Source organism: Channa argus, chromosome 15, assembly GCF_033026475.1.
Source record: "Channa argus isolate prfri chromosome 15, Channa argus male v1.0, whole genome shotgun sequence".
NCBI classification, from domain to species: domain Eukaryota; kingdom Metazoa; phylum Chordata; class Actinopteri; order Anabantiformes; family Channidae; genus Channa; species Channa argus.
Window position 1 is genome coordinate 13,184,537 of NC_090211.1, and position 12,123 is coordinate 13,196,659.

Consider the following 12,123-nt stretch of genomic DNA (forward strand, 5'->3'; position numbering starts at 1 on the left):
CCAGTTGCCTCACAGACTGAAATATCTCAGATGGCGACAGCTTCGACTACACTGCACACTCTTATAAAAACTGAAGGTTACATCCATTACTCACCTTTTAATGCAAGACTACGTTCGACGATGCTGTTGCATGGAAAGAGTTAATTAATCTGTGATTTTGCGAGTTACTGTATTAAGATAACAATGCAAGCTAAGGGTATCATTTGTCTGTTATTAACTCTTCATGACATTAGCTGAGGTATCTCAGAACCTATAGTTTATTGAAGAAAATGGCTCAAGGTTTCTGTTTGAGGAGTAAGAATCAGGTTACTTTGACCCGTTATTAAATCAACGTAATTACACGTATCAAGTGGTGATGAAACAAAAACAAGTTACTTCACATAAGTTTTCCTATCCCCGCTGTTTCTGTCCGACGTGAACTTTGGAAGAACAGCATTTCTAAACTGTATTTCATGTAGTGGTAGTGTCCACTCAACCAGTGAGACACAGAGCATAATAAGAGGTGCATCTGACAGGCATATTAGACTATTTTTAATGAAAATGTCAGCGACAAGAAAGACTGAAAGGCTTTACCTTCATAATGCTTCGTTATGGAGAAAGACGATCTTTGTGGAAAAGTGGTTCTTTTTAGCTATGGAAGCTTTAGCTTTTTATTGAACAAACACAATATAAACCAGCTCATCTTCTGAAACAATTTCACAATACTTGGAAAATGTGAATAACACTTGGCTTTTGCATGACACATCTTAAATATGTTTATATTTTCACAATTTTGATTTTCATTTAAAATTTTCAAACCTTTTAATTTAATTAACACTTGTTCTGTGATTAAAATAGATGAACACTGTAACCTGATCTTACTCCATCCATCTTGTTGCTCACACCATGGAGTTCTAATCATGGTCAACCTGCTTTTCCAGAGCTCCTCCAGACGACATCATCTGAACTCTTAATGGTGAAAACCTCTTCGAAGTGATTCCATCTGGAGGAGTTTTTTTCAGCAGAAGTGGAGAAATATTTTAATATAGGGAAGTCAGAGAAACGTTCACAAGCATTGATGCACATAAACTAAAGCCATGGAAAGCAAGTTGAAAATTGGTGAAGTTGGTAAAAACTTTCATTTGTGTCATAAACAGATTTGTATTTATTTAATACACTCGTCATGTTTAACAATGCTTTAATAAATATTTACAAAAGTTGAGAAATTTCCCTGGATATGTGGACTTATAACTTACAGTTGCTTTCTAAAATTGAACACACTGATTATAGTCACTGACCTCTGTAAACAAAGTGCTCTTTGTCCTCAGAAAACAAGTGTTGGAGCAAATCCAGCAAAATAGGTTTAAGTGTAGCAACACATTTGATGTGTTAGAGTTTTTCATGTGTTTGACTTTGTTGAGAAAGTATTTATTACATGCATTAGCTTTATTATACTTTGTTATATTATTTATGTTTAATATACTTTTATAATAAGACGTGTTTTGTTTTGTCAGCTGAACTAAGATATAATTTGGGCCAAAACAATTTAAACCGGTCAGAGAAAAGCCTAAAGTATAAATGTAGATCGGGAACCTAAATTTGATGTTTGGTGATACCCTCTCACTTTGTTTTAATCATTGCCGTCGCCGCAGACAGCCACAAGGCTTCCTCTCAAGTTTTTGGACTGCTGTCTCCCCCTATTGGACAGTGTGGCCAATGTGCGCAGGGCCGACTGAGAGCTGCTTCCCCGCTTCATACAGTCTAACACACACACACTGGACGGTCCCTGTGCAACACACTTAATAATCAGCTGCGCGCCTTTACTCACACACAAATAAGCATCGCTGTTTCTTCTTATTACTAAAATATAAGTTTGTAACCCTCAGTAGTTTCTAATGAAAATTATTTGATATAAGAACATACTTTATGTTTCTGACACACAAACACAACTGACTATTGCCCTCGCAAAATAAACAAGTATACATTAAACTGGCAAAACAAAGGAATTAAGAAACAGGAATTTCAACATATAAGATAAAATTGGTATATAATTATAATGGGGATAATAGGATGTAAATGCCAATTTGTCACGAATTTTGTCGCAGTTTTTGGGTTTTTGTGTCTGTTATATAAGAAAAATTTAAGAGCTGATTTTTTTGCTAGTTAAAAGATGAATAATTACTGCTTTACTTTTCTTAGAGGTTGTGATTGTTTTTAAATCTTAAAAAACGCTCTTAGCTTTTCAAAGTTGAACTTACACCTTCAATTTGAATGAAACCAAATATTCTAAGGGGAAACTAGTTTTCCTAAAGGAGCCTGGCTCTCGCTGTTGTTGACTGCAGCTTATTCGGAGCAGAGTCACATTACGTCCCCGCCCACTAAAAGTTTCCCCCAATCATGTCCTGGCCGTCAAACATAAATCCGGGCATCGCCTCCTGCGCTTCTAGACTCTTCAGCAATCCTCAAAGAGTAGATCTCACAGTGATATTTCTGTTCAAAGTCAAACTTTCAAAGTTAAGCATTAGAAAAAGATCACGTGCAAGTTGCAGTCTTGTTTGCTACGGAGCGTCGTTTATTTTTGATTTTGATTTTTTTTCCTGCTTTTTTTACTTGTTAAGGAATTGAAGTTTGCCAGTGAAGCTGTGCGCCCTGACAGGCTGTCACTGCAGTCTTTGGGCACAGCATTGGATTTAGAAAGAAGGATTTTCTGACTTTTTCCTTTTCTTTTTTTACTATTAGAAGCTGTTCTTTAATTTTCTCGCATGAATCTGCTCGACCCTTACCTGAAGATGACAGAAGAACAGGAGAAGTGTCACTCTGACGCTCCCAGCCCAAGCATGTCTGAGGATTCCGCGGGCTCGCCGTGCCCGTCCGGGTCCGGTTCGGACACGGAGAACACCCGTCCACCCGACAACCACCTCCTCGGGGGATCAGACTACAAGAAGGAGGGCGAAGAAGAAAAATTCCCCATTTGTATCAGAGATGCAGTCTCCCAGGTGTTGAAGGGTTACGACTGGACGCTTGTTCCCATGCCGGTGCGCGTCAACGGCTCAAGCAAAAGCAAACCTCATGTCAAAAGACCCATGAACGCGTTCATGGTGTGGGCTCAGGCTGCACGGAGGAAACTGGCTGATCAATACCCGCATCTGCACAACGCAGAACTCAGCAAAACCCTCGGCAAACTTTGGAGGTAGGTTTGCTTTGAATTTCCGAACGCTTTCGTTGTGGCGCGCACTATTTTCTGTTTTAATAATGTTTTGTAATATTGTCCAATTGTATTTTTCTTTGGTGCTGATTATTATTTGGAGTTTGTAGACACACACACGAAGTGGTGTAGACTCAGGGTAGGCTGCACAACCATGTTAGTTGCTTTTCTGCTGATTATTGATTATTATATATTAAAACAACCTTAGAATTAAAATAGGTTTATTGTGAAGTAGGTTTTTACATAGAAGGGCTTTGCCTTGGTACGCTGGTGCACAAAACAGGATAAGTTGTGCACACAGGATATTTCATTCATTCCTATTGCAAGAGTTGCACTACCTAATGCACCACATATTGTGCTTGTCGCTGATTGGAGGCGTCTAAACATTAACGTTCAAATCTCTGATATTTTCAGATTGCTCAACGAGGTAGAGAAGCGCCCGTTTGTGGAAGAAGCTGAGCGTTTGAGAGTGCAGCATAAGAAGGATCACCCCGACTACAAGTATCAACCGAGGCGGAGAAAATCTGTCAAGAACGGGCAAAACGAGCCCGAGGATAATGAGCAAACGCACATCTCTCCAAATGCGATCTTCAAGGCGCTGCAGCAGGCCGATTCTCCCGCGTCTAGTATGGGCGAGGTGCACTCTCCAGGAGACCATTCAGGTAAGAGTTGAAAGTAGATCGAAAAAAACATTCTCTTATTATTATTATCATTATTGTTTTATTTCAAAAGAAGCATTCATTGCTTAATTTAAATCCTGGAAGCGTATAGGGCCTCAAAAAGACACCTGTAAATGATTAATCATTAATGATTAGGGAGTTTTACAAGCTATTATGCAAATACACCTGTCATTTATGATGCCAATAAAATCCTCCTGAAAGCATACCGGTATTTCACAAGCTGCATCATTCTGTGCATGCATTTTGATCCTAAGTCTAACTCTGTTGTCTTTTAACCAGGTCAGTCTCAGGGCCCACCAACACCACCAACTACCCCCAAGACAGACCTCCCATCTAGCAAAGCTGACCTGAAGCGGGAGGGACGCTCCATACAGGAGGGCACCAGTCGCCAGCTCAACATCGACTTCGGAGCAGTAGACATTGGTGAGCTGAGCAGTGATGTCATTTCCAATATGGGCAGCTTTGATGTTGATGAGTTCGATCAGTACCTGCCACCACACAGTCACACTGGGGTGACTGGCACAGCCCAAGCAGGCTACACTGGCAGCTACGGCATCACCAGCTCCTCAGTCAACCAAACAGCCAGTGTTGGGGCCCACACCTGGATGTCCAAGCAGCAGCAGCAGCAGCAGCAGCAGCACTCTCTGACCACCCTGGGTGGAGGAGGAGAGCAAGGCCAACAGGGTCAACAAAGAGCCACCCAGATCAAGACTGAGCAGCTGAGCCCTAGCCACTACAGCGAGCAACAGGGCTCCCCGCAGCATGTCACCTATGGCTCCTTCAATCTGCAGCACTACAGCACCTCCTCTTACCCCTCCATTACAAGAGCACAGTATGACTATTCAGACCACCAAGGTGGTGCCAACTCCTACTACAGCCATGCCACTGGCCACGGCTCCGGCCTGTACTCCACCTTCAGCTACATGAGCCCCAGCCCGAGGCCGATGTACACCCCGATCGCGGACACGACCGGGGTGCCCTCTGTGCCCCAGACACAGAGTCCACAGCACTGGGAGCAACCAATTTACACACAACTGTCCAGGCCGTGAGGAGGCAGCGTGCGGACTGACAGTAAAACACCCACCACACACATAGACTCCTTTATGTCTGGTGGCCTTTACGCCACCATGCAACACACACCCTTCATTGCCAACAGAAAAAACACGACAAAGGACTTTTTATAGTACTGAAAATATACCTTTGGATTGGCTCACAACGGTGCCTTTTGTATTGGTTGGAATTGTGATTATATTTTTTTAGGTATGTTTAAGAAAATCCTCTGTGAGGACATACTGGTTATAAATATTTTAGTATGTACTGTGTATGTGTTCTGCTCTTGTCATGACCATTATAATCAGTGTCATCAGCATCGTCATCATAAAGGTTTGAAGGTTTAACACATCTAAAGGAGCGGGAATGCTGGGTAAAAACACCCTCGGTGGCCTTACGTCTAACTAATGAATTTTTGTACAGGAGGTAAGAAACGTCTGTTTACTGACACTGTCATCTTATAATAGCCTACGTTCTGCTTTGAGTTTTTGTACTGTACATATTTTAATTGTAATTCTCATGAGATGCAAGAATTGAGCAATGCAGGTTGGAAATAGATTAGAATTTTTGGCCATGTTATGACTGTGTCGTCATTGAATTAGTCAAATATTCTTCGCTTTAGCTCAAATTATTGTGTTGGAAATGCTATAGCAGGTGCCATGCAACTCTTCTAAGGGCCTTACTGTGTTGCTAGATGTAACTGAGCAATGATGGCTTTTGTCTGGGTACTGCCTTGATACCATTTGTGCCTCTGGAGCCACAGTAGGGAGGCTCGTTTCAGTATTGAAACCACAGCATAGTTTTGACTTCCTGCTTGAGGAGACACGGGGCACCTTTGACCTGATTCTCCTCAGCAGTTAGCAGGTTTGAGTCTGATGTGCTTCTATCATTCCTACAGCCCCCACACTTTTCCTAACATTTTTCCTAATTTATTCTTTAGCATTAATTTTATTTGAAAATAACTATTTGCAATTATCTTTTTAATTCCGCAGCAGCTAACTGAAAGTTTTCAGTGCAATAGATTGCTGTCATTTGTGGTACAAATTTGTTTATTTATCATTTGTAAATGTTTCCGTATAAAGGTTTCCTTTATTCATGATCTTGTTATGTACAGATTGCTTATAATTACATCATGAGACTTTTTCTAAAAAAAGAAAACTGGAAGTTTTCTCTTTCTTTTCTTTCTAACAAATGAATTAATGGATATGGAAGCAGTGGCTGTTTTGTAAAGCATTTGCTGGAATCAACAGGACACTTTTTGTTTTGGAAAACAAGTTCTTTTCCTCTTTTTATATTCTGTATCATTAGTTCTCATTTTGTCATCTTCTTAATGCAGTTTCCCTAGGTAAACACGACGTTGTCTTAAACGCTTATCTTTTGTATTATATTGTTTGCAATAAAAACAAAACACTGAGAAATACATGTTCACCTTGGGCCATTAATTCTAAGCATGTTTTATACAGCATTATTTGTTTTGTTCACAGTGTTCTGCAACACATGCAGCTTGCGTGTCGGAAAGCATTTGTCAGTCAAAGGTTGGTGAGGTTTATTCATACTATTTGTGAAACGATACCTTTTACTGACAGAAGATAAATAGGTAAAATGTCATTTGCTGCAGCTGAAAAAGTATCGTCCGGTCTTTGGCCGACTTGAAAGCAACAGAAATCTAGAAGATTGTTTTAATGTGACACAGACCATTTAATTTCTGCATTAATCAGAGCCGGCGTTTTAGGTCGCACTGCAGCAGTTTGCTAAAGTAAAGGTTTTGCTGCTGGCTTCTTAGACCATGAGGTCAAAGGTCTATTTTTACCATGGCCTATTGAGAAGACTTATGTCCACACCCCTTCCCCTGCCTGTATACATGATGGCTTAAAGAAACAAACTAGACATTGAATATTGTTTAGTCATTACTGGCCAAGTACTATAGGAATATAGCTGACCTTAATAAATCAGTGACAGTGTAAACACAATCAGGTACTATAGCTTTCTGCTGAAATTTGAGGCACATTCAAAGATGACGCATCTCTCCTCACATCTACGGGAATGAGGTTTTCCCTGCTACCCACCGCCGCACCTCGTCTCACTGTGATGACACAGTGTACAGTTTATTTTTTCCAGCTTGATGCCACATTTGTTTTATTACATGTGCAAGCACATTAACAGAGAAAAAAGACGTTCAAAAAAAAGGAAAAAGGAAATACAGATTCTTGCAAGTAGTTGTTTATAACAACTAGCTGATGTGAAATGTCCAGGAGCACATTACCAAGTGCAAAATACACGTCCAACATTTGTGCTGCATTAGTGTTGTGCAGGTTTAAGGTTGGAAAATATCTCTAAAATTTCAAATGGCTAAACTGCATCCTGTGTATAATTTTTTATTCAGAGCCTTCATGTTAATGTAATGATAATATTACTACCTCCTACTCTACTTACATGTTCTGTCACTTGTTGAATCGCCCACTAAAATAAACTATTAAAATGTCGGTACCACTGAAAAGGAAATCACACTATGTCAACAAACAACACCTCATAAAATCTAATAATAACATATATCAGTACAAGTATACAACAAAATCACACTTTACAGCTAGAGTCTACAATGTAACTTTATTTATACATTCTTAAATTCTGGCACAATCACTGGTGCAGAAATTGTATATTTAGTGTATTTTTCCTACATTGTAAAGGTTGAAGTTGTTTATTATGCTCGTTTATGCTTTTTCAGACATGTTTGTAATCTCTGCTCCAGCTTCGTCTTCTATACTTTGCTTCAAATTTCTGCCTCCTCTGTTAATGTAACTTTCAGTCGCTGCCAAATTAAACACTATATTATATAAACTGGATAAAATGGGAAAACATATCAATATCAGTCGCTATCAGACTTGTTGTGCTGACGACAAGACAAAGATGCTCATACAGGCTTGACTCTGCTGTCTGTGGTTAACTATGAAGGCTGACATCCTTTGCTTCTAAGAAGAGAAGTCAGAGTGTGTGAAGCCCTGAGCCCACCTCCCCCAGAGAGCCCCAGAGGCACATCCATCACTGGATCTCCAGTGGCTCAGACCTGGAACGAGGCAGCAGGGCAGCAGGGCCTCAGGGCCTAACGGGGTAAAGGGAGGTCGGTTAGTAATGGACCGGGGGAGAACAGGAAGGAGGACCAGGGGAGATCGCAAGGAGAAGACAAAAGAACGTTACTAATCCACCTATTTTTGTGTTCCAAACCAAATCATATTATCGATGAGGGACATAAAAGAAATGTTATTTTTGAAATGTTTTGTTTTTTTCAGAAGAATTCAAAACAGGAATAACAAAACTGAAAGAAATAGACTTTCAGAAAAATATCTAAATTTGAGAGAAAATAAGGGAGCACATTTTACGCAAATTTCAACATTACAGTTACAAATTACAAATCTTGCCTGACTCAAACTATTGGCAAAAGTAATGACAAAGTCCTGATGCTGTTTGAGCTTGTCCAACAGGCATATAATAGCACAGTACACAGAGCATGATTGACTCCTGATGGAAGATGATGTCTGAAAGTTAAGCTGTGGCCAGAATTTCTGTTCAGCAAACAAGTCAACTCTGGTAAACAAAGCTCCATATTCCTGCTGCTTCAGAGAATGAGCAGAACGTTGTGCTGAATTGTTTTATCTCAGGTTGTTGGCAGCGGGTGTGCATGGGAAAAGTCAAATGTTTATATTTCCAAGTCCAACTCCTTAAAAACCAATCAGAAATTCAGATAAACTCAATCAGGCGATCACAATATAACTTTTGTGAAATAATATTTTTTTTAATTATTATTTTAAAATTACAGAGGATTTCTATATAAGCAGATTTCTATATGATCCCTTCTTTGAAAATAATTGTCTTAATGTAAACAACATGGTTCCATGCGCCACACTTTTGCACATCACACAATATTTCCTTTGTTTTACAAACAAATTTAACCAGAAGCTGGACTAACCCTGCCCTCGTTAAAAACAACTAAAAAAATAAAACATGGAGTGACCACGGCCACTTTCAGTGTGTTTCATCAGAAGATTGTGTCATGCGTTGTTGCCACAAAGTAGCACAGCACCAGGAAATGACATCACTATCGAGGCTTTCCCTGTTTCTCTAAAACCACGGTGACTCACACAAGGCACATTCTGCGGACACAGATGGCCTTGCCCAGTAGCAGTTCTAACATAAAGATAAATATCCTCTGTTCTAAAAACATGTAAACAGAAATGATAAGAACCACAGCAATGTCACAAAGGAAATGCTGCCTGACTTTGATTAATACATCACTTTTTCACATATATCTATTACTACTGAAAATCTGGTTTGTAAAAAAAATCAGGGCAAAGCAAATAAAAAGCCTCTTTCTTAACATTTGCCCCAGCATCCTGACCTCAGTTCAGAAAGCCTTGGCAGTGGCAGAGTGCCCCAGCCTGTGAGTGGCTTGGAGCGGCCATGGGACTGCTCCAAACAGCAGGAGTGCTCTGATGAATGTATTCGAGAAAGATCGGAAACGAGACCAACTTTTTCTTTCTTCTTTTTTTTCAGACAAGCCTTTCCATGGGCAATTTTCCCAGGACGACCCCATTATTATTCCACAGACGTCTGCCCCCTCAAAACCCTATTGGTGGTCTTTATTAAGGCAAAAGGAAAAGGAAAAGAAAAGCAAAAGGGGGAAAAATCTGGTGACACACCCCTGGAGACTGGGCAACAATAAAATACACAACAAAGTAAAATAAGACCAAACAAGATGAAGAATTAAACAGCACTCGTCACATGTGTGTTTGTGTCTGCATGTATGTGTTGTTTGCCTGTTACTGTAATTCAAAAAAGATAGTTGGATATTGCTGATGTCTAATCGAGGCAAATGTGTGAATATAAACCAGACCTAGAATTGTTTCCAGATTTATTTTTTTTATTTTAAATATACTGGTATAAGTGTCTTTACTTTACTTTGTGTTCTTGATATAGGCTGTGGCTCATTTCTTTCAGTTTTAAGTAAGTCCCGGAGTGAGTTACTTTTTAAATTGTGCACTCCATAAAGTGCATTCTTAAACCAATAAGACACCTCCACGGTGGAGGAAACCCCCACTAAATCACATGGAAAGACAAACTGATCACAAGGCTGTTTCCATGGAAGCTACACCCTCTGCTAAAGAACTACAAAGTGCTGATTCAAGTTTGGTGCAAAAAGACGACACATTTCCTACATCCTGAACCATATTGATTGTTGTTTACATTAAAGCAGATGAGTTACATGACCAGCTGTCATCAGAGTCAAGTCTGTCTTGAGAAATTATATTTATTTATGTTAAAATACTATCTCCTGTCACCATTTGATTTTGCTCACTGTTGGAGAAGACTTAGGAAGTGAGACTTTGCACCGCAGCCATCCATCTTGTGCTGGCCCCATGAGGACATTGGCCTGTGCCAAGAGGCTGAGCTGGGCAAGCCTGCCGAAACCCTTGGTGAGCTCCCTGCTTTTGTCTGAGGATGTGGAAGAAACCTGGCACCATCCCGAGGTCAGCGCCACAAAATTATATTACCATAATCCTATTAAGTGTGTCTGAGGCCTCACAATCTCAGCTCAGCCTGGGAGGAAGGTAGGCGAGGGCCGGCAGTGGGTGGGTTTGTCCTGAAATACACAGTCACTGGATGATATGACAGCTTACCTGCACTTTAGATGTGTACATTTTAGCCTATGTGAAACAATTGTTTTTTGCATTCTTGCATTAGCGTCAGTTGAAACATCCCCAAATCATGTTCGTTATATTAAAATATGGTAAATAATTTTTGCAGAAATAAGATATACGATCAATTAAAAGAGAAAAAGAAGTCTCCCTTTCTAAAAAGTGAGTTTGTATTCAAGTTTTATATAATAAGGGTTCTTCATTCTTACCTTTATTATCCCTGCAGAACGGTAATCTCTCTTTTGATAATGAGATTTTCAAAACATCCTTATATCTGTTTCCAATTAAAACACAGATATAAAATGTGTGGACTCTCAAACCAGCATGGATCCAGTAGTGTAATGGGGCTTTGTTAATTGCTTTGTCTGTATCTAGTAAATCGTCGCAGAACGTGTAGTTTCATAGTAAACATGAGCCACTGAATTGCAATGAGGACGTTGTCCTCAGATCTCTCTGTTGACTTTCTCAGATCATAATTATCTTTCCCATTTGTCCTGTCGGATGAAAAGCAATCTAAATTGAAGACTCGTTGCCAAAAGAGCAGCTAAGCTAACATATTTTTAGATTACAGCGACAATCGGAGGAGTTGCACATGGGTGTGTGTCTTTTTTGGGGGCTCTCACAGTGACTACAGTGAGCCAAGTTTCAGAGTATTATCAGCAGTCATTTCTTTACTTACAGGGCCCAGTATCTCAAACAAACCTCCCCTGTGTTTGTCCATTCCATCTATGGGACAACCAGTAGAATCTAATCCCTTGGCCAAATAAGTTAATACCTCAACTAACATGTAAAAGTAAAGTTCAGGGACAAATGCAGATTCCTGAGAGACAGACACTGCTGAACCTAGCAGTAAACCAATTAATTGCACAGAGAGCGACTCAGTTTGTCATGGAGACATAAAGTGACACACACACACACACACACACACAACCTGGCAGGCCACCCTACATTCAGTCTCACTCACTACAGGAGGAAATGAAAAGTATTTCTTGATTTTTGTTCAAAGTAAAATGTCTATTTTTACCTTTGCCTCCACTGTGCATGCACCTTTGTGTTAAGGTGTGTGTTTGTGTGCGTATGTGCCTGTGGGCTTCCCCTTCCTGTGTTTTACTTTTTTCCTCTGCTCAGCCCCAGCCTCAGCATGTGTTCTGATATGGTTCGTCTCTGCATCCTTTTCCTTAGGGAGAGGAGCTTAATGAAATATGTCTCACGGTCAATGGGGTCTTCACCAGCCTCATTTCCTTTACGTGGAGCGCCATCAGAGAGTGCTAAACAGAGGCCCTGGGCCTGATCTCATATCATGGAAGGAAGAAGGCCGTATTAAGTTTCCTTTAAATTAAAGCAAATGGAAGCCCACTGCAAAAAACAATCAGTCACTTGATTTGAGTAAAGAGGCTAATAAGAGAGAAGTGTCTTGTGTTTAAAGTTTGCTAGCAGTTTACAGCAAAACAAATGGTTCAGATAACAGATGACAATAAAGGGTGAATTACATATGCATTAGTTATGCAATGGTATGATT

General features: G+C 40.1%; 1 protein-coding gene across 1 annotated transcript; it reads left to right on the forward strand.

Annotated features, from left to right (window-relative positions):
- Positions 1-2,418: 2,418 nt before the first annotated feature.
- On the forward strand, positions 2,419-6,336 carry LOC137100009 (transcription factor Sox-9-A-like). Its single transcript, XM_067477554.1, has 3 exons — positions 2,419-3,169; positions 3,599-3,846; positions 4,144-6,336. The coding sequence occupies exons 1-3, from the start codon at positions 2,742-2,744 to the stop codon at positions 4,911-4,913; spliced, it is 1,446 nt and encodes a 481-aa protein (XP_067333655.1). The 5' UTR covers positions 2,419-2,741; the 3' UTR covers positions 4,914-6,336.
- Positions 6,337-12,123: the final 5,787 nt, after the last annotated feature.